This window comes from Microcebus murinus, chromosome X (genome assembly GCF_040939455.1).
Source record: "Microcebus murinus isolate Inina chromosome X, M.murinus_Inina_mat1.0, whole genome shotgun sequence".
Classification (NCBI taxonomy): Eukaryota; Metazoa; Chordata; class Mammalia; order Primates; family Cheirogaleidae; genus Microcebus; species Microcebus murinus.
The window spans coordinates 29,962,125-29,981,318 of record NC_134136.1 but is presented as its reverse complement, the minus strand read 5'-3'; the positions used below and the strand labels follow the sequence as shown (position 1 = coordinate 29,981,318).

Genomic DNA, 19,194 nt, shown 5'->3' with positions numbered 1-19,194 from the left:
TATGATCTGTAAGTACAATTTACTTCCCTTTTGACAATCATATGGCATACAGTCATATGATGGAAATAGGACATCATACCTATATCTCTAAAATAAAAAGAATTACTGAGAACTTAAGAACTATAGTATAAATGCCAAATATTGCCATGACAAGCAAAGTTACCTATATGTATGTCCACTTATTTGCTTTAAGAATTTTAGAAAGCAGAGCTCCTTTTTAAGTGCTCTCCTTTCATTTATGACTCTCATAATAGTGACCCTAATATTTTTAGAACAATAATATAGAAATTGTAAGGAACCTATTTCAGGAGTACCTGAGACTTACATTGAAAGTTGGCCAAAGATTATAGATGCAAAACATACTACTCTTTTTTTAAAAAAAATCTCTTGTTTATCTTGGGGAATAGAGAATGAATAAATTTGGGTCCAGGCTCAGTAGCCCACAGTAGGGGAATGCAGGTTAGGGAGAGCCACTCCAAACATACTATTCTTAATGTAATTTAGGTAGAAGAATTTAAATATCTAAGTGCAATTTCTTTACAATAGTGGTTCTCAAACTTTAGATTACACTGGAATTACAAAAGTATTAAAACAGATTACTAGGCTGTTCCTCCAGAGTGTAATTCAGCAGATCTAGGGCAGGGCCTGAGAATTTGCATCTCTAATAAGCTTCCAGGTGATGATGATGCTACTGGTCCAAGGACCACGCTTTGAGAAACACAGCTTTACAAGATGTTTTTACTACCCACTAAATGCTCCATTTCCTCCTTCTTTTTTTTTTTTTTTTTTTGAGACAGTCTGTCACACCGGTTAGAGTGCAGTGACATCATCATAGCTCACTGTAACCTCCAACTCCTGGGTTCAAGTGATCCTCCTACCTCAGCCACTTGAGTAGCCGCCACACCTGGCTAATTTTTCTATTTTTTTGTAAAGACAGAGTATCACTCTGTTGCTCAGGCTGGTCTCAAACTCCTGACCTCAAGTGATCCTCCCACCTTGGCCTCCCAGAGTGCTAGGATTACAGGTGTGAGCCACTGCACCCAGTCTCCCATTTCCTTCTAAAAGTGATCAGACACATATGGAAACAGTGTAATAATGAATATGAAGAATTAAAAACAATTTTCTAAGCTACTCACAAGAAGTTTCTATTCTCCATTCTCTTACCAAAGTAGGAAATCACTACAGGGATAAGAAAAATGGAACTATACTATGTAATGGAAAAATAGGGGGAGGGGTGAAAAACCTATCTATAAGGTACAATGAACAAATACTATTCGGGTGACGGGCACACTAATATCTCTGCCTTAAGCATTATAAAAGCTATCCATGTAACAATAACATTTGTGCCTCCTTAATGTTTTGAAACATAAACAAAATAAATGAGCCTCGGTTAATCTTTTAATCAAGCTAACCACCAACTATTTGCAACAAAAGCTAAGGGGAAATGGAACACTGGTTAGATATTTGAAGATATTAAGAATTATTAATTTTTAGGTATCATAATGGTATAACTTTTTATAGTTGAAATGACATCTGGGTTTGCTTAAAAATCATCTAGGAGGAAGGTGAAGGGTGTTATTAATGAAAAAGGTTAATCATGAGCTGATAACTGTTGAAGCTGGATGATGGGTACATGGGGTAACATTGCATGGCTTTCTCTACATTTATGCTTGCAATTTTCTATGATGTAAAGTTTTAAAAATGCCAAAAAACTAATGTGACTGATAATAGAATATAGGAGAAGCCAAAGATTTTTAACTCCAAATTCAAGATAAACTAATGCATATAACCAAAATACATTAGAGGAATATAAAAACAAAGTTACACAGCAAAATTACCTCAGAAATTTTTCTAGCCATCATTAAAATAGACTTTACATATAAGAATACATTTTATAAAGTGAGTTAAACTGAATGGAAGTTAAAGTTGCAAATTCTGATCTCATCTCTCCAGTGCTATATTAACTCTTGCCAGTCACTTAGAGGCCAAGGGGTTGCTTTCCAATTTATATAACAAGAATCTGGAGAATTCACCTTTCTCTCAGGATTATGGGAAAAAAAGGTGAAAAGTGTCAAAATCTTTCAGAAAAGCATTACTAAGCATTTAAATGAAAATAACAGGTCTTATGCCACACTACCAACATATGCAAATATTTCTGTACAGAACATCCCTTATGGGGGATTATAAGATAACTCACAGAGGACTGTTCATCATAGGTTTATGGATATCCATGGAAAGCCACAACAGCCAATTCTGCAGTAGCTCTTTCAGACTGTGAAGAACACTGCACTGAGGGGGCAAAATAAAAAATCATTCATGAAACCATTATGACATAACAGTGTTCAGAACAAACAGAGGCTTAGAGGTGGAAGGGATCATGGAGATGACCACATCCAATTTAGAACCCAAAAGCTGCTGCTCCGACAGGATCAGTCTCCAGGAGACAGATGAATGCAAGTAAAAGTTTATTTTGCCATTTTCTCTCTACAAGAAACATATCTCAATAGGACTGCCCCAACTTAGCCTAGGAACAGACTTTTCTCTAAATTACATTCATCCCTGACAAATACTACATAATCAAATAAAAACAGCATCCTTATTGTCCCCTCTCAGAGATCCTTTGAAGTTGCTACAGATATGAGTTCCCCATTCTTTCCACCTTGTAATCCAAACTACAATTTATTCCCTTTTTCATGGTCATATAAATTTATCTTATCTTCTATGACTTTGGAAAATAAACAATCCTAGTCTTCCTTTCTCAGTCTTTGCCTTGATTTCCCAGGGCCTCATTCACATACAAAAAGTTACAGTCATGACAAAAATTTATCCAGGGCATTTATGATTATAAATTCAAGAGCAATCCATGCCATCCAAAATTATATAATACAGAAAACCTTTCTTACACATCCTTAATAATGGAGTAGTTATTATTTGAGTATTTCCAATGATAGGGTGCTCACTGCTACTTCACAAAACAGTTTATTTAATACTGTCTTTTTTTAAAGATTGACATCTCACTTTCAGGTTAGAAATATGTTTGAGTTGAAAGCAACTCTGGAATCATCTAAAACAATAGTCCAGTGTCAACCAGAGAATTTTCTTATTAGAAAAGATATTCAATATTACTGTGTTATATTTAGAAAACAAAAATCTTTATTTACCCACCCACTCACTCTACCCCTGCAGCCACATCAAAGGAAAGTATGAGTCTTTATGAGAAGCGGACATGGGCTTTTAGAAAAGGCTGAGGAACATAGTTCTACCCTACATGTGAACCTTTTCTACATAAATATCTCCATTAAACCTCTGCCTGATGTACTGCACTGTCAGGAAAGATACTGCCTCTGAAGGTCCTTCACTCCATTTTAAGTCTGCTCTACTTGTTACAAGATACTGTCCATATTTTAATTCTCTTTTGCAGGCACACAGAGACCTTCTCCTTCCATGTGATAATGTTTCAAATGTTTGAAGGGAACCAGAAAATCTTAGTCTTCCCCCTAGCCCAGGCAAAACATCCCTAGTTCTTTTACTATCTAAGCTAGAAAGCTTAATGTCATCTTGTGTCCTTCATGCTTCATTTCCAGTCACCAAGTCCTATCAATTTTTTCCTTCAAAATGTCCTACTTATTCATTTCCTTTCCAATCCCACTCTACCTACCCTAGACCAGGCCTCCACATCTCTGAGGTTGCTTTATCCTCCCAGCTAGTCTCCCTTACTCTAGTATCATCTCCCAAATCCCAATTCTTTATAATTTTTTAAAAGACTAGTCAAGTGCAGTAGTGAGAAGGGGGGAAAATAGTAGAACAAGGAGTTCAATCTGTAACTGACTATGAACAATCAAGTGAGATAACTCACTACCTTTGGACCAGCCTCAATTCTTTCTCTAAGACTATTAGACCCTTATTGTTTAAGCACTTCATCCATTATATCCTTCTTCTTTCCAAAAACTTGCAGTGCACATCCCTTTAGCAAAGGAATAGCAATATGTATCAAGATCATAAAATGTTCAAACCCTTTCTTTTCATCCAGTAATCTCACCTCTGGAAATGTATGCCAAAAAAATAGTTTTAAGAAAAAAAAATCTATATTATGAACATTCTCAAAACAGTTATCTATTCCTAGAATAGAAGCAAATTAGCAATAATAGAGAATGCTCTCTGGGCACACAACATAAACAGCTAAATGCAGCAAGAAACCTCCCTGGATCAGGCACAGCAGGGTGGGGGAGAGGGGACACAGGCAAGATATGTAACCCTAACAATATTTGTACTCCCATAATATGAAGTAATAAAAAAAAGAAATAAAAAAAAAGAAATAATAGAGAAATGACTAATTAAATTATGGTACTCTGGACTATGGTGCCACTATTAGAAATATTATGAAGACTATGTAGAAACACAGAAATTATTATGCAATGTTAATTTTGTATTCTGATTTTATATTTATGTCCATTATGTTTGTAACTATACAAAAAATGATAAGTCAGTAAGGACAAAAATTGGAAAATTAACATTCCAAAACAAAAATAATAATGTTACATGGGTTTATAGGGCTTTTCCCAGGCATAATTCTTCAATGAAAAAAGTTGTTTGTTGTATTCCCTTTGTTTCCTTGGCACTACCGTTATCCTAGTTCTTTTTATATAATTCCTTCTTACGTTTCCTTCAGACTCTCCTTTTTGGCCTGAGAATTAAATACTGTGTATTCCCCTGAGTTCTGTCTTTGGCCCACTATCTGTTTCCCTCACTTATTCCCTCCCTCCCTCTCCCCACCCCCTTACTCTCAAATATATGTGTGCGTAAATATGTATATGCATGTTATGTTGAACCGTAAGAAACTGTCAATCGTCAACCATCTTTGACCTACAAAAGATGGCAATTTGCTATGGTCAAGCCTAATGTTTATAGTAAATAGCTCTTTAGATTGGTGGAATAAGAGAGGAAATAAAGAATAACCCAATTAGAAGATTGGGATAGAATCATGAAAAACTGCAAAATGAAATCCCTAAAAAATTATTAGCTAGAAGAATTGGTGTGTATTGTCACACGAATGATGGTAGTGGTCAGGTAGTAAAAGTTATATAAATAGACTGCAAATAAAAAATGTGATAGGTAATTAATAAAGTACCATTCAATTATGACAAACACTAACCAGGATAACATATTTTTCCTATAAATATGGTCAACAGTAAGTGATTTAAGTTTAAGAAAGTTGTGAAAGAAACATCACTTATATTGTCATTCTTCTGGAATAGGAATAAATATTCTATAATAAAGGGCTCTCAAACTCATTCAGGCAGAACTCCTGGAAGCCACAGAGGTCTTTTTGGAGACCACTCCAAAATTGTAACACATTTTATATCATATAAGGTTGGAACAATTTTATTAGCAGAAAATAACTGTACTATAAATATATAACATAAACGTCACAGGGAGTTTTGTTTACTCTGGTCACTACTGTATTCAAGAAAGGTGTCTAATATATAGCATGGGCTCAATAAATATTTGTGAAATGAATAAACATATCTACAAAAATATAAATAACAAACTGTTTCCCAGTTTTTTATTAATATACAATTTGCCATTTGTTCATTTACTTTGTCATTTGCTACAAGTGAAACAGTTCAGGAAAACTATATGTGACAACATCTTAAAAACAGAAAATTCTATGCATTAACTTTGACTTGAGTCCTACTTATTCATGCAGCACCTTAAAGCCTAGATCCAAAAGAATACTGTTAGAAAATGTTTGTACCCTCATAATATCCTGAAATAAAAAAAATATATATTTCTTTGGAAAGGAAAAAAAAAAAAGAAAGAAAGAAAACCACTGCTATAATAGCAGTTTGTCATGTACCACTGGCAACAGAATAATAGTTCCTATTGAATCTAAGCAAGTTTTCTTTTTTTTTTTTTACCTTGAAATAAATGGTTGATGTAAAGAAGAGCTGTGCAAGATGGTCCAAAAGAAGCGGTTTCACCTCTAGGAATTAAAAAAAAAAAAAAAAAAGATAATTCAAATCCTTTTAATTCATATTAAATGGAATTAAATGACTCCAAATTTTTATGATACATACCAGAGAAGCTACTAAAAGGAATCCAGCTCACAAGCTGAAGGAACTGTGATCGACAAGAGAAGCCATCCCAGAGAGGAATGCTCTTATACAGGAATGCTTCACAGGAATAAAACCCCTCCTGTAAAACAAGTGGATAGTAAAGCCTTAGATGGAAGTTTTCAGTCATAATTACTCTCTAAATAACCAGTTTATTTCATGCTATAGTTGTTTCACTCTTAGACTAATTTTTTGTCACTTATAATAAAAGCCATAGGTTAGGTGCCAGACCTCATAAAAAGGATGAGATGAGTAGTATTTACATACATTGCCATCTTTATCAATATTGTTTTCAAACACCATAAAACTTCATCACTTGAAAAGAAGATAAAAGTCAAGTTATGGAATATTTTCTAAAGATAAATTTATTATTTTGGGGTATATGCAATAAATTTGAACAGTCAATAAAATGTATACAATGTTATATAATAGAACTAGAATTTAGTCACAGAACATAGAACAAATCCAAACTCTAAGCAGCTCCATCTTTAGAGGCCTGAATGTCTAGGTTGCTTACATTTCCACCAGAGTGAGGATCCAGGGATTCTCTTTTTTCCTTAATACCATAACCCTTAAATAGTGGCATGTACCAGGACTCTATCTTAGACCTTCTTTTCATGACATGAATTATTTGGACAATCTCATCCATATCATAGCTAAAACCACTACCTTTACCAGGAAGATTCCTAAATCTGTATCTTAGCCCAAATCTCTTTCCTGAACTCTACAGACTCGTTATCTTATTGTGTAGTGGATATGACGTCTTGGATGTCCCACAGGAATCTCTTAAATCAAACTTATATTTTCTTCCAATCCTGCTCCTCATATATTCCTTTCTCAGTCAATGTTATCCATCCTACCAAGCAGGAAACCCAAAGTCAACCTAGAGTCCTCCCTTTATCCTTACTATTGTCATCCACACCCAACTTCCAATTACATGATGTCACACCAAATCCTTAAGATTTATTCCACAAACATTTATTGAGCATCTCTTCTGTACTTGGTATCAAGCTGAACACCTGTACATGAAGACAAGTTAGGCATGGTTTCTGCCTGCTGGAAGCTCATAATGTGTGAAAAAAAATGGATGCTGAAAGTGTCATGATAGACGTAAGCCAGGGAGCTATGCACATAGTATAAGAAGCTAACCCATACTGGTGTAATGAGTGAAGGTTTCCTGATGGTGCTAAGACCTGAGCTGCAGCTTAAAATAAAACTCAGGGTTACCAAGGCCAAATAGCTCATTGAGCTGAAACATAATTGACACTCAAAAAGTGTTTGTTGATCACAAAAACACATATAGTAACCCTATCAGATTTACTTTACTAGCTAATTCAATTAATCACATGCATTCAATTATATCTTCAGTTTATTCTCTTAAATTATAGGCCTTTCCCTTTTACTTGTATGATTTAACATATTTTTTCTTCAAATCCAACAGTGCAAAGATAAAAGTCAGTCCAACTCAGCTCTATTATAATGAGTTTCAAATTGAACAAATATTGTTTACAAAAGATGTCAAGTACCAAAGAAAAGGTTCCTAATGGACTTCTAAACAAATTTTAATAAAGATTGGTAGAGTGTGTAGGAAGTAGAATCTTACTTGTAAGAAGGACTCTGCCCTGATGATAGTATCCAGAAAGTTGGCAAATTCTTTTCCACGATCATAATTATTCACCTTGCTCCAAACACATTCTTGAGCAGAAATAGTAAACATAAGCATCTGAGCGTACAATAAAAACTGCATAAAACATAATTATCACTAAAGCGACAAGTAACAAAAAAAGCCCTAAGTCTCATACATCCTAGCCAACTCACACTATAAATTGTAACAAGTATGTGGAGGTAATAATGAGACACTCCTTAACAACTTGATAACATAGGGGAAAGCTTACAGTGAAAAAGTAAACTGGTAAAATTCATATATAATGAGTGTGATTAGCTTTTTGTCACATAATAATCCAGGAAACTGTAAGCATATGAATTTTAAGTTTGATAATACCCTAAACTTCAATTAGAATGAACTGGGTATAATCTAAGAGTAGCAGGAATTTAGTAAGTGGAAATCTAATAAATTGTATTGTATTAGTATTCTATCTAAAGAAAGACTCTGGGCCGAGTGAGGTGGCTCACGCCTGTAATCCTAGGCCAAGGCAGGCGGATCACTCAAGGTCAGGAGTTCAAGACCAGCCTGAGCAAGAGCGAGACCTCGTCTCTACTAGAAATAGAAAGAAATTACTTGGCCAACTAAAAATACATAAAGAAAAAATTAGCCGGGCATGGTGGTGCATGCCTGTAGTCCCAGCTACTCAAGAGGCTGAGGCAGGATTGCTTGAGCCCAGGAGTTTGAGGTTGCTGTGAGCTAGGCTGACGCCACTGCACTCTAGCCCAGGCAGCGGAGTGAGACTCTGTCTCAAAAAAAAAAAAAAAAAAAAAAAAAAAAAAGACTCTGAGTAGAAGAAGTAGAGCTAGTTTGGAACCAACTAAAACTAACTTTAAACATTTCAGTCAGGAGTTGCTCATCCAGGAAAAAACACTCAATCTGGTCAACAAAAATATTATCACTAGAGAAATATATCCCCTTGGAGGAATGAAATGCTCATGCTTTACTATATCCTGGATGAAAGACTCCTGACTGCTCTTTCTTTTAATTCCATAATTAAGAAACCTTCTAATAACAAATCTGGCTCCCATATATGCTGATAGCAGAGAGGGGCTATTCTAGCTGGCAGATACGAGAATTTTGGTCACCAGAAAGAATTACTTTTATTATAAAATAATAAATTGACATTCTGGCTTATACATTAGTCTCTTCTGAGTTTGGTTAGCATTAACCCTATGACTTTGGGGACTTAACAGAAAGTTTCTGGAAATCAAAGATGAAGAGGCCTTGGATTGTGACAGACATCAAAGTAGAGCAAACCATTGAGTTTTGGTGGCCATCGAGCAGTGTTTCCTTAACACCACACCTCCTTTCTTACTGCCTTACTATTATAACAGAAGCATTCATACTCTGAATATATGATTACCACAGAAATCATTATAACATATGAAGGCTCCTCTTGTCTAGAATTTGGAACCCTTATAAAAGAAACCCATTTGTAAACTATTTTGTTCCATCCTCATTCATCCAATGCTTTTAAGTATTAATTCTTACCTTCTTGTAATGTTTGACTCAACCAGTAATAAAGCCTCAATAAAATCGACTCATCTCTGACACAATTAATATAGTGAAGCAGCAAAGAATTGTTTAGCACTGAGCCCATCTGAGAAGGCACCTACAAAGAGAGAACTGGTCAATAGCGAGTATCTGAAAGTGGGTCAGTCCTGACTGACTGGAACAAGGAAATCATCATATAGAAAATATATAACAAAAATAAAGGCCATGCAGAATAAATAGAAAACACAAATGAGCACATGGTCCAGTCACATACCTCTAAACGATGAATGTTCTGTAAGAGTTGAGGGAAGCTTTGAAGTTGTTCTAGTGGAAATGATCCAGTGTTACTCAGACAGTCAGAAAGACTAATCTCTTTTTTTCCACATTGTTCAGTGTAGCTATTGGAATTGAGCACTGGTATAAGTGAGTGAGAACTGCATTTCTAAAAGAGAAAGATAAAACAATCTATCAATGAACTTAATAGACTATGAATTATAAATATAAAAGCAGTTGTTAAGGTGTTTCAATTAATGGAATTTGAATGTGTTTGCACAGAATGCTGAGTAATTAAAATGTATTTAAATATCTATAATTTCCTCTAACATATGAATGCTTATTATTTGGATTTAATAAAAGAAAGTTTGTACTCTCATAATATTCTGAAAGAAAAAGTAAAAGAAAGCCACATAAGTCGTTTAGGGCTTTAGATACTTACTCTTTTTAGAGAACGAACATTAGCTGGGCCTAACATCAGCTTTAGCGGTTCTGGAGAAGGTCCCTGGTTTCTTTGCCTCACAGCAATCAGAGCCATCTTCCAAAGATTCTCTGAATTCTTAAAATAGATCTAGAAATTCAGATGTAAAATATAAAGAGAGTAGGTACCTATAAGTCAGAGCAACAACATAAAGTCTAAAACTCTTCATTAATTGAAAGTATACAAATTATGAAATCTTTTACACCCATACGAATCCATTTGAAGTTTTTTTACCTGATCAGGAATTTATTCAATACATAAAATAAGATCAGCATGAAGTGCCAATCCCTAAAAAAATTTTCCCCAAACACTGCCACAATACTGGATTTTAAAATAGTAGACTAAACATTTTAGTTAAAATCTTTAGGCTAATTTTAACAAAAATAACATATTTCAATCTGGATGACTTATCTGTCCTTAATCCCTTACCTTCTTCCTTACAGGCAAAGATACTGAAATCAGAGCAGGAACAAAGAACTTATATAGCGACAACAAAGCCTGGAGATGAGGCTGCATTCCCTGAAATAAAATAAGAGTTTGCCATTTTCAATTTCGTGGCCAATAAGAAACTGGGAAAAGAAATAAAGAAGAACAAAAAAGTAACAAAAAAAATACTAAAACTAAACATATATTCAGACCTTAATTTCACAAGAGATAGTTACAAGGAAGATGCTACAGAAAATCAAGGAATAAGTAACCAGACACTTAAATCAACCATCATAAAACAACCCTCTCCAACTTGTGATCTTCTCTTTTACAACCTTTCTCCCAATTCTTCCTTATATTCTCTCTCTTCTTCTTTTCCCATTTATCTTCTTTTCTGCCCATACCTTACGCTTATCAGTCATACTTAGTAGCATAACATGGCTTACTCTCACTGGTAGCAAACTCAGGACTCAAAGTTTACTTGTCCTTGATTTAGACATCAACAAGGTAGAACCAAAAGGGAAGCCAAGAAAAAAGAACAACTGAAATATTAATACTTGTTTATCATAATTCTTGGAAAATTAACTACGAAATCACAAATTGGTATGCAGTAGCCAAGCGGCTTTGATAAAACTGAAACAAGTCTTAACAAAAACACTAACTTCACAATGAAAGAAGTCCACACTGCTAGATACCTGTGTTAGATATATCTGGCTATACCAGAGAAAGAATACCACTAAAATGAATTCCAAGGAAGTAATCAAATTGTTTTATTATACTAAATTTTTTTTTTTTTGAGACAGAGTCTCGCTTTCTTGCCTAGGCTAGAGTGAGTGCCGTGGCGTCAGCCTAGCTCACAGCAACCTCAAACTCCTGGGCTCAAGCAATCCTCCTGCCTCAGCCTCCCGAGTAGCTGGGACCACAGGCACGAGCCACTATGCCTGGCTGATTTTTATATTATATATATTAGTTGGCCAATTAATTTCTTTCTATTTTTTTTTTTATGGTAGAGACGGGGTCTCGCTCAGGCTGGTTTTGAACTCCTGACCTTGAGCAATCCGCCCACCTCGGCCTCCCAGAGTGCTAGGATTACAGGTGTGAGCCCCCGCGCCTTGCTATACTAAAATTTTATTGACTTGAATACACACAAAGTAAGGCAGCAAATGAGGCTTAGAAATACAGTATTCCTATTTTATAACAGCTTCTTGAAATTAAAATTATTAAAACAAAATCAAAATGACCCGATTTATGTTGAAAATATCTTCTGACCTCTGTACACCCATTATCAATGAGTTATCAGAGCATTTGTTTTAAGTTGGAATGTTTATTTGAGAAAACGAATATTTAGTAGTACAGAGACCTTTAGAACGTATTGTGTAGTTAACTAAATCTAGCTTATTTATTTATTTATTTTTTTGAGACAGAGCCTCACTCTGTTGCCCGGGCTACAGTGCCGTAGCGTCAGCCTAGCTTACAGCAACCTCAAACTCTTGGGCTCAAGCAATCCTTCTGCCTTAGCCTCCCGAGTAGCTGGGACTACAGGCATGTGCCACCATGCCCGGCTAATTTTTTTCTATATATTTTTAGTTGGCCAATTAATTTCTTTCTATTTATAGTAGAGACGGGGTCTCACTCTTGCTCAGGCTGGTTTCGAACTCCTGACCTTGAGCGATCCACCTGCCTCAGCCTCCCAGAGTGCTAGGATTACAGACGTGAGCCACCGCACCTGGCCTAAATCTATCTTTTTTGTTAAACAGTTAACCCTAAAGAGGTGAAGGGGAGACATCCAGTTAAATATGACATATTGAACATATGTGATTAAAGCCCAATTAAAAAGACAGTATGAAAAAGGCATAAAACACAAGTTCAAAGAGAACAAGAAGGGAGACAACAACAAATGAGAAATTTAAATAAAATTTTAAAAGCCAGAATGAAGATGAGCAAACAACAACCAAGTTAGCAGAACAAAGAAGGAAACCTAATAGAAACATCAATAGAAAAAGCTTCAAAAGAAGCAGATTCATGCTTGAGAATTCCCAAAAAGGCTCAGGAATTTTGAGGGATCAGGTATCTTTGAAAAGTGGGGATGTAAGAGGGACAGAAGGCAGAAAGCTTGCTTGAAAACCTACATAAGAAACAGTTAATAGCCCACATTCCTTCACTACACTGCCAAGACATTAGGGCTTTACCCTCTGAAGATGAGCCTTGACTTAGACACTAGGCACAGTTGAGGACCATTCCTCACTCCTTTCCATTGCTTACGTCCCAGAGTGCCAGTAGCCAGGTTTATACCTGTGATGGTTAATTTTATGTGCCAATTTGGCTGGGCCACAAGGTGCCCAGATATTTGGTCAAGCACTGTTGTCCGACTGGGCATGGTGGCTCACGCCTGTAATCCTAGCACTCTGGGAGGCCAAGGCCGGTGGATCGCTCAAGGTCAGGAGTTCAAAACCAGCCTGAGCAAGAGCGAGACTCCGTTTCTACTAAAAGTAGAAAGAAATTAATTGCCCAACTAAAAATATATAGAAAAAATTAGCCAGGCATGGTGGCGTGTGCTTGTAGTCCCAGCTACTTGGGAGGCTGAGGACTACAGCCTCCCAAGGGAGGGAGGCAGTAGGATTGCTTGAGCCTAGGAGTTTGAGGCTGCTGTGAGCTAGGCTGATGCCACAGCATTCTAGCCCGGGCAACAGAGTGAGACTCTGACTCAAAAAATAAATAAATAAATAAAAACAAAAACAAAAGCATTCGTGTCGGTGTTTCTGTGACAAGTGCTTTAGATAAGATTAACAAATTGGTAGACTCTGAGTAAAGGAGATTGCCTTCCATGATGTGGGCAGGTCTCATCCAATCAGTTGAAGGCCTGAATAAAACAGGACCCAGAGGAAAAGCAAATTCTCCAGCAGATTGTCTTTGGACTTTAACTGGAACATCAGTTCTTCCTGGTTTCATAGCAGACTGCTATCAAACTCGAACTGGAACATTGGTTCTCCTGGGTCTCCAGCCTGACAGCCCACTTTGCAGATTTTGCACTTTCCAGCCTCCATAATCATATAAGCCAATTCCTTATGATAAATACATAATACACATACACCCCTATTTGATTCTCTTTCTCTGGAGAACCTTGCAACCCCACAGGCAAGAAACAAGAAAATTCTCTGGCAAAATTGACACAGACATATAGGAAACTTCCCAATGAAACATCAAGATCCTGCTCATATACACAAGTTTCCAATCATCATTTTAGTGTTTTACTATTACATTGTACAATAAGCTTTACAAAACATTTGAGAAAAACCTCTACCATGAGAAGACAGACCAAACAAACTAAAGAAAGGAACTCTGAGGAAACAGAGACAAAGCTGAGAACAGAAAAACACATCATAGCCATTTGCATACATATAGGCTAGTGCCTAGTAGAGGGAGAATTCCGGAAACCATCCTCACAAATCCTTAGGAAGAGATTGAACTCACCCTTCTTGTTCCAAAGTCTGTTCTCAACAGGGCCTTAGTGCAGGGGTGGGGAACCTAGGGCCTTAAGGCCACATGTGGCTTTCTAGGTCCTGAAGTAGGGCCTTTTGATTGAATCCAAATTTTACAGAACAAATCCTCTCATTTTTATTAATATACTTTTGTCTTTTATAGTTTTGTTTTTAAAATGAACATATTTAAAATTCAAAAGAATAAAATAAGTTTCAACAAAATAATCCTCCCAGATTGACAGGCACAATTAGAACATTAGTAAGCCATAAGGGCTAAATTGACAGCTGCTACCATCATGATTTAGTTCTAACTTGCCATGCCTGATTCGCACCACTATCGCATGAGGTTGGTTGGCAAGAGTTTATGGGGGTTGAGTATGGCAGTCTGTTACCAGCTTTTGACAACGGTGTACTGTGTTTCTGTTTTAAGTGGAATTTGTGAATAGCTTCACAGCTCAACAGTATTTTTTAATTCTGTCTGCTTAATAGCTCATCATGTCAAAGAAGACCAAGAGAACACTGAAGGAAGAAAACAGATTTTTTTAATAAGGATTGAGAATTGCAATATTATCTTGTTTCTGCTAAAGGTAAGATAATTTGCTTGCTTTGTGATATCAACATTAAAGAAATTCAATGCTCATCAGCATTATAATACATAAGGACCACAAATATTTTAAATTAGAGGCAGAGGCATGAAAGGTTGTATTGCAGAAATTAAAAGATAAAAAGCAAAAGCAAAGACAATTCTTTCAAGCATCAATAAGACCTGGAAATAATGCCATTGAAATAACTTATAAAGTAGCTTATATACTTGGGGGGGAAAAGGAAGCCTTTCAAGTGATGTAGAAATTGTGAAAGGATGCATTGTCAAAGTTGTAGGATGCTTATACCCTGATAACATTTCAAAGTACAAACAACTGCCTCTTTCAAGGAGAACCATAATTGATCAGCAGCATGAATTAGCCTTCAACTTAACAGAACTTCAGGCAATACTTCAAAAGGAAAATATATATTATTCAATCGCTTTGGATGAATCACCAGATACTACCGACTCGGTACAGGTTTTATACTTCATTTGAGTCATAACAGATTCTCTTTGTTGTGAAGACTTACTCGCTTTGCGCACTCTTGTGAAAAGAACATGGGGAACAGATATCTTCAACAACTTTCAAGATAATGTCATGAAGTTGGAATGAATTTGGCAAATCTAGTGAGTGTACATACAGACGGTATACCTTCCATGACAAGAAAACATGAAGGGTTTATTGCACAGATAAAAAGACTATTAACAGACCCAGATGCTCTCATTTCTTTTCATTGTATCTTGCATCAGCATCACTGTGCTAAAAGCTACAACATGGAATCTTCAGTTTCATAACATGCTAAAGTTGAACAATGAGGTATTCAGTGTGGATTTGCCATAGCATTGTAAAATGTAGGACAGGTATTAGCCAAAATTTTATCTCTGTGAGAAGAGATGAATTTTCTGAAGAACAGAATCAGCAATGTTAATTATTGAAAGAAGATTGCTATAAGAATGTGGCATTTCTGTGTGGTATCATGTCAATGACTTTTTTTTTTTTTTTGAGAAAGTATCACTCTTTGCCCAGGCTAGAGTGCCATGGCGTCAGCCTAGCTCATAGCAACCTCAAACTCCTGGGCTCAAGCAATCCTTCTGCCTCAGCCTCTCGAGTAGCTGGGACTACAGGCATGTGCCACCATGTCCGGCTAATTTTTTCTATATATTTTTAGTTGGCCAATTAATTTCTTTCTATTTATAGTAGAGACGAGGTCTCTCTTTGCTCAGGCTGGTTTTGAACTCCTGACCTTGAGCAATCCTCCCACCTCAGTCTCCCTGAGTGCTAGGATTAGTGAGCCACCACGCCCGGCCTCATGTCAATGACTTGAATACCTCTTTGCAAAGTAAAACTAAGTCTATATATGATATGTGGCAAAAGATCCAAGCATTTTGAAAAATTCTTCAAAAGGAACTTTCAGGTGAACATTTTCCCGTTAGCAAAGGTCACTGATGAGCAGGATGATATATGTGAATCATTTGAAGAATATGTAGCTGTTATAGACCTATTAATTGCAGAATGCAATGAAAGGTTCACTGACTTTGAGAATCATGACATCACACTCAAATTAGCATTTCAGCCTCACCTAGTTGATATCACCAAGGCACCTAAAGAACTACAGATGGAATTGATTCAGTTCTTAGTAGATGACATTTTAAAGTTATTGTTCGATACTAAGAAAGATCCAAATGAAATACAGAAAAATGCAGAATACCCATGTCTTCGGCAACATGCCTGAAAAATACTTTCTTGCTTTGCAACCACTTACTGCTGCAAATCACATTCTCCTACCTAACCCAAATTAAGATGCCCTTCAGGTCACAAATGACTGATACCCACCTAGAAGAGCAACTGAAACTGCAGACCTTCATGCTACAACCAAATATTCAAATGCTTTCCAACAAAAAGCAGATACAACATAGTCAATAAAAGGTTAATTAACTTTAAAATTAACAAATAGTTTTCATTTTTTGAAATTATTAAGTATATAGTAGTTAGATTTTTACAAAACAATGTACATTTTTAAGTACATCTAATTGAAGTTTCTTGAACACAGCCTTATTTGATTATAGCCAAATTAATGCAGCCTCCCATCATGAAAAGGTTCCCCACCCCTCATCTAGTGTATGTGAGATAATAATAATGCCTACCCCACTTCCCACCATTCATGCCTACCACCAGAAAGGCAATTTCTGTGTTTTTGTTTTCTTCATAGATTGGGAGTTACGGAGCATGAATGGGGATAGATAGGATACATGCCTTTACAGGTATCAGACATTCACACATCCAATATATTTGTTCGCATGTGCTAATTACGCCTGTTACTATCATGTATGTTAGGTTACATATGAGCATGGCAATGCCTTCTTGGTTTGATATTGTTGGACTTGCCCAAATTCACCGAAATTCAGCTAAATCAAAAAAAAGTTAGAAATGGATCTTTATAAATGGATGTTGACAGTGGAATAATTTAGTAATGAACTATAGAGAATATTAATAATAAAACCATACATTTGTTGTATGAACTTAAAATTTTTAGACAATCATCTAATAAATCATTTTTTAACTTGAACATACACTGTGTTTCAGTTCATACAAATCAGTAAGATCTTATATTTGGTAAGAATTTCTTATTCCATTGAAATGTTTCGCTGTAACCTGGAAAAATATACATCTTTTCACAATTTCTATTAATGTGAAACAAAATTAAATTTGGACAAAAACATTACCATTAATATTCTCAGCAAACTAAGAGAAGATATTGTACCATAGAATCAAAACAGAAGGCTATAAGGCAAGAACAATCACTGAATTGTACTAAGTGGAGACCTCACACTGGAGAAATACAAATGTGTCCTGTGTCTGTGTTTTTCATTCAGTGTGAATGCCTTTAGGCAGGCCATGAAGATTCCAGTTAGGTGTGGGCACTAATACTTTCTACTGTTTTATACCCAAAGCTTTACAGACTTCTGTTACCTGGCAGGTATAGTGGAAATAATAATGCAAGAGAGCTATAAGGATAACAGATAATAACAGTCAGAGAATATATTGAAGTTTAAGTATCCAGAAGATAATGTCTTGAAATGCTTGCCTACATCCTACATCCCACCCACAAAGAATATAAACTCATTTCTGACCTGACCACTCCCTAACATATATTGTTCTAGCCATACCAACCCAGTTCTCTAAACAATGTTTGCTGTTTGACATCTACATGTCTTTGTTCATGCTGTTCACTCTGGTAAGAGTGCCCTTCTCTCCCCCTCCCTTTTCTTTGAGACAGAGTCTCACTCTGTTGCCCAAGCTAGAATGCCGTGGCGTCAACCTAGCTGACAGCAAGCTCAAACTCCTGGGCTTAACCAGTACTTCTGCCTCAGCCTCCCGAGTAGCTGGGACTACAGGCATGCACCACCACGCCTGGCTAATTTTTTCTATATATTTTTAGTTGTCCAGCTAATTTCTTTCTATTTTTAGTAGAGATGGGGTGTGGCTCTTGCTCAGGCTGCTCTCAAACTCCTGACCTGGAGCGATCCGACCACCTCGGCTTCCCAGAGTGCTAGGATTATAGGCATGAGTCACCGCGCCTAGCCCCTCTCTCCCTTCTTTACCTACTTAAATCATATTCATCCCTTAAAATTTCTCTCAAGCATCACCATTCCTCCTTGACCCCATGTCTGATTCTCATTTTTCATTTTGTTGCCTGAGCTCCCCAGAAAGTAAATTTCTTGAAGATAAAATTTCATTTGATTTTATATACCCAAAGCCTAGCTCAGTACCTGGCACATAATACACTGGCCTATCTTAAGGTCTTTTGGTACTCACCATTTTGGCTTGAAGATCAAGCAGTTTTCTCACACGAAATGGTTTGACTAGAAAAGGTAAAGAAAAGAGGTACTATGTATTTGGTTCAGAATAAAAAGAAATTGGTTATACTTAACCACCTTGTAGTTCATATATTGTAGTTTCTTCTTACAACACATCAAGAATATAAAAACCCTGTTAAGCCATTAAGCAGATGTTCTTAGATAAAAGTACTAAAAAGCCATTTCCTAAAAATGAGTCCTGTCATATAACTAATGCTAATAGCTATTTTAACTTTATAAAGGCCAATACAAATGCTAATTCTACAAAGTGAATGTAATACAACTGAAATGAAAATACTCACCATTCTCTTTTTTGGTAAGTAAATATAAAAAATGGCAGACATAAGGGCACTGTTAAAACAAAAAAATTAAAAAGAAATGACAATATATCTTGAACAGAGCAGCAACACATTTTCCCTAAATGTCAATCTTATGCAGATTAAGTAAAAGGCTTCAGGATTTCACTGAACAATGGTTTTACAAAGCTTCTCTTTTTCATACTACTCAGTAGTGATAAAAAACAGTATTTTTTTAAGAGACAGCATTTCACTCTGTTGCCCAGGCTGAAGTGCAGTGGTGTAATCATAGCTCACTGTAACCTCGAACTCCTGGGCTCAAGTGATCCTCCTACCTCAGCCTCGCAAGTAGCTATTACTACAGGCCTGTGCCAACATGCCTGGTAATTTTTATTATTATTATTTTTTTGTAGAGACAAGGTCTCAATATATGCCTAGGCTGGTCTACAACTCAGCCTCAAACGATCCTCCTGCTTCAAAGCCTCCCAAAGCTGCGGGATTATAGGCATGAACCACTGTGATCAG

At 36.2% G+C, this 19,194-nt stretch overlaps 1 protein-coding gene across 1 annotated transcript in view; it reads right to left on the bottom strand.

Annotated features, from left to right (window-relative positions):
• Positions 1–19,194, bottom strand: part of CENPI (centromere protein I) — a 66,970-nt gene that overhangs the window by 30,240 nt on the left and 17,536 nt on the right. Inside the window, exons 6-15 of the mRNA XM_012767408.3 lie at positions 18,676–18,724; positions 18,333–18,379; positions 10,457–10,546; positions 9,989–10,117; positions 9,548–9,715; positions 9,271–9,391; positions 7,717–7,808; positions 6,078–6,195; positions 5,919–5,983; positions 2,198–2,289 (exon numbers count right to left, since the gene is read on the bottom strand). Of these exons, the coding sequence (XP_012622862.2) occupies positions 2,198–2,289; positions 5,919–5,983; positions 6,078–6,195; positions 7,717–7,808; positions 9,271–9,391; positions 9,548–9,715; positions 9,989–10,117; positions 10,457–10,546; positions 18,333–18,379; positions 18,676–18,724 (971 nt within the window). The remainder of the gene's footprint in view (positions 1–2,197; positions 2,290–5,918; positions 5,984–6,077; positions 6,196–7,716; positions 7,809–9,270; positions 9,392–9,547; positions 9,716–9,988; positions 10,118–10,456; positions 10,547–18,332; positions 18,380–18,675; positions 18,725–19,194) is intronic.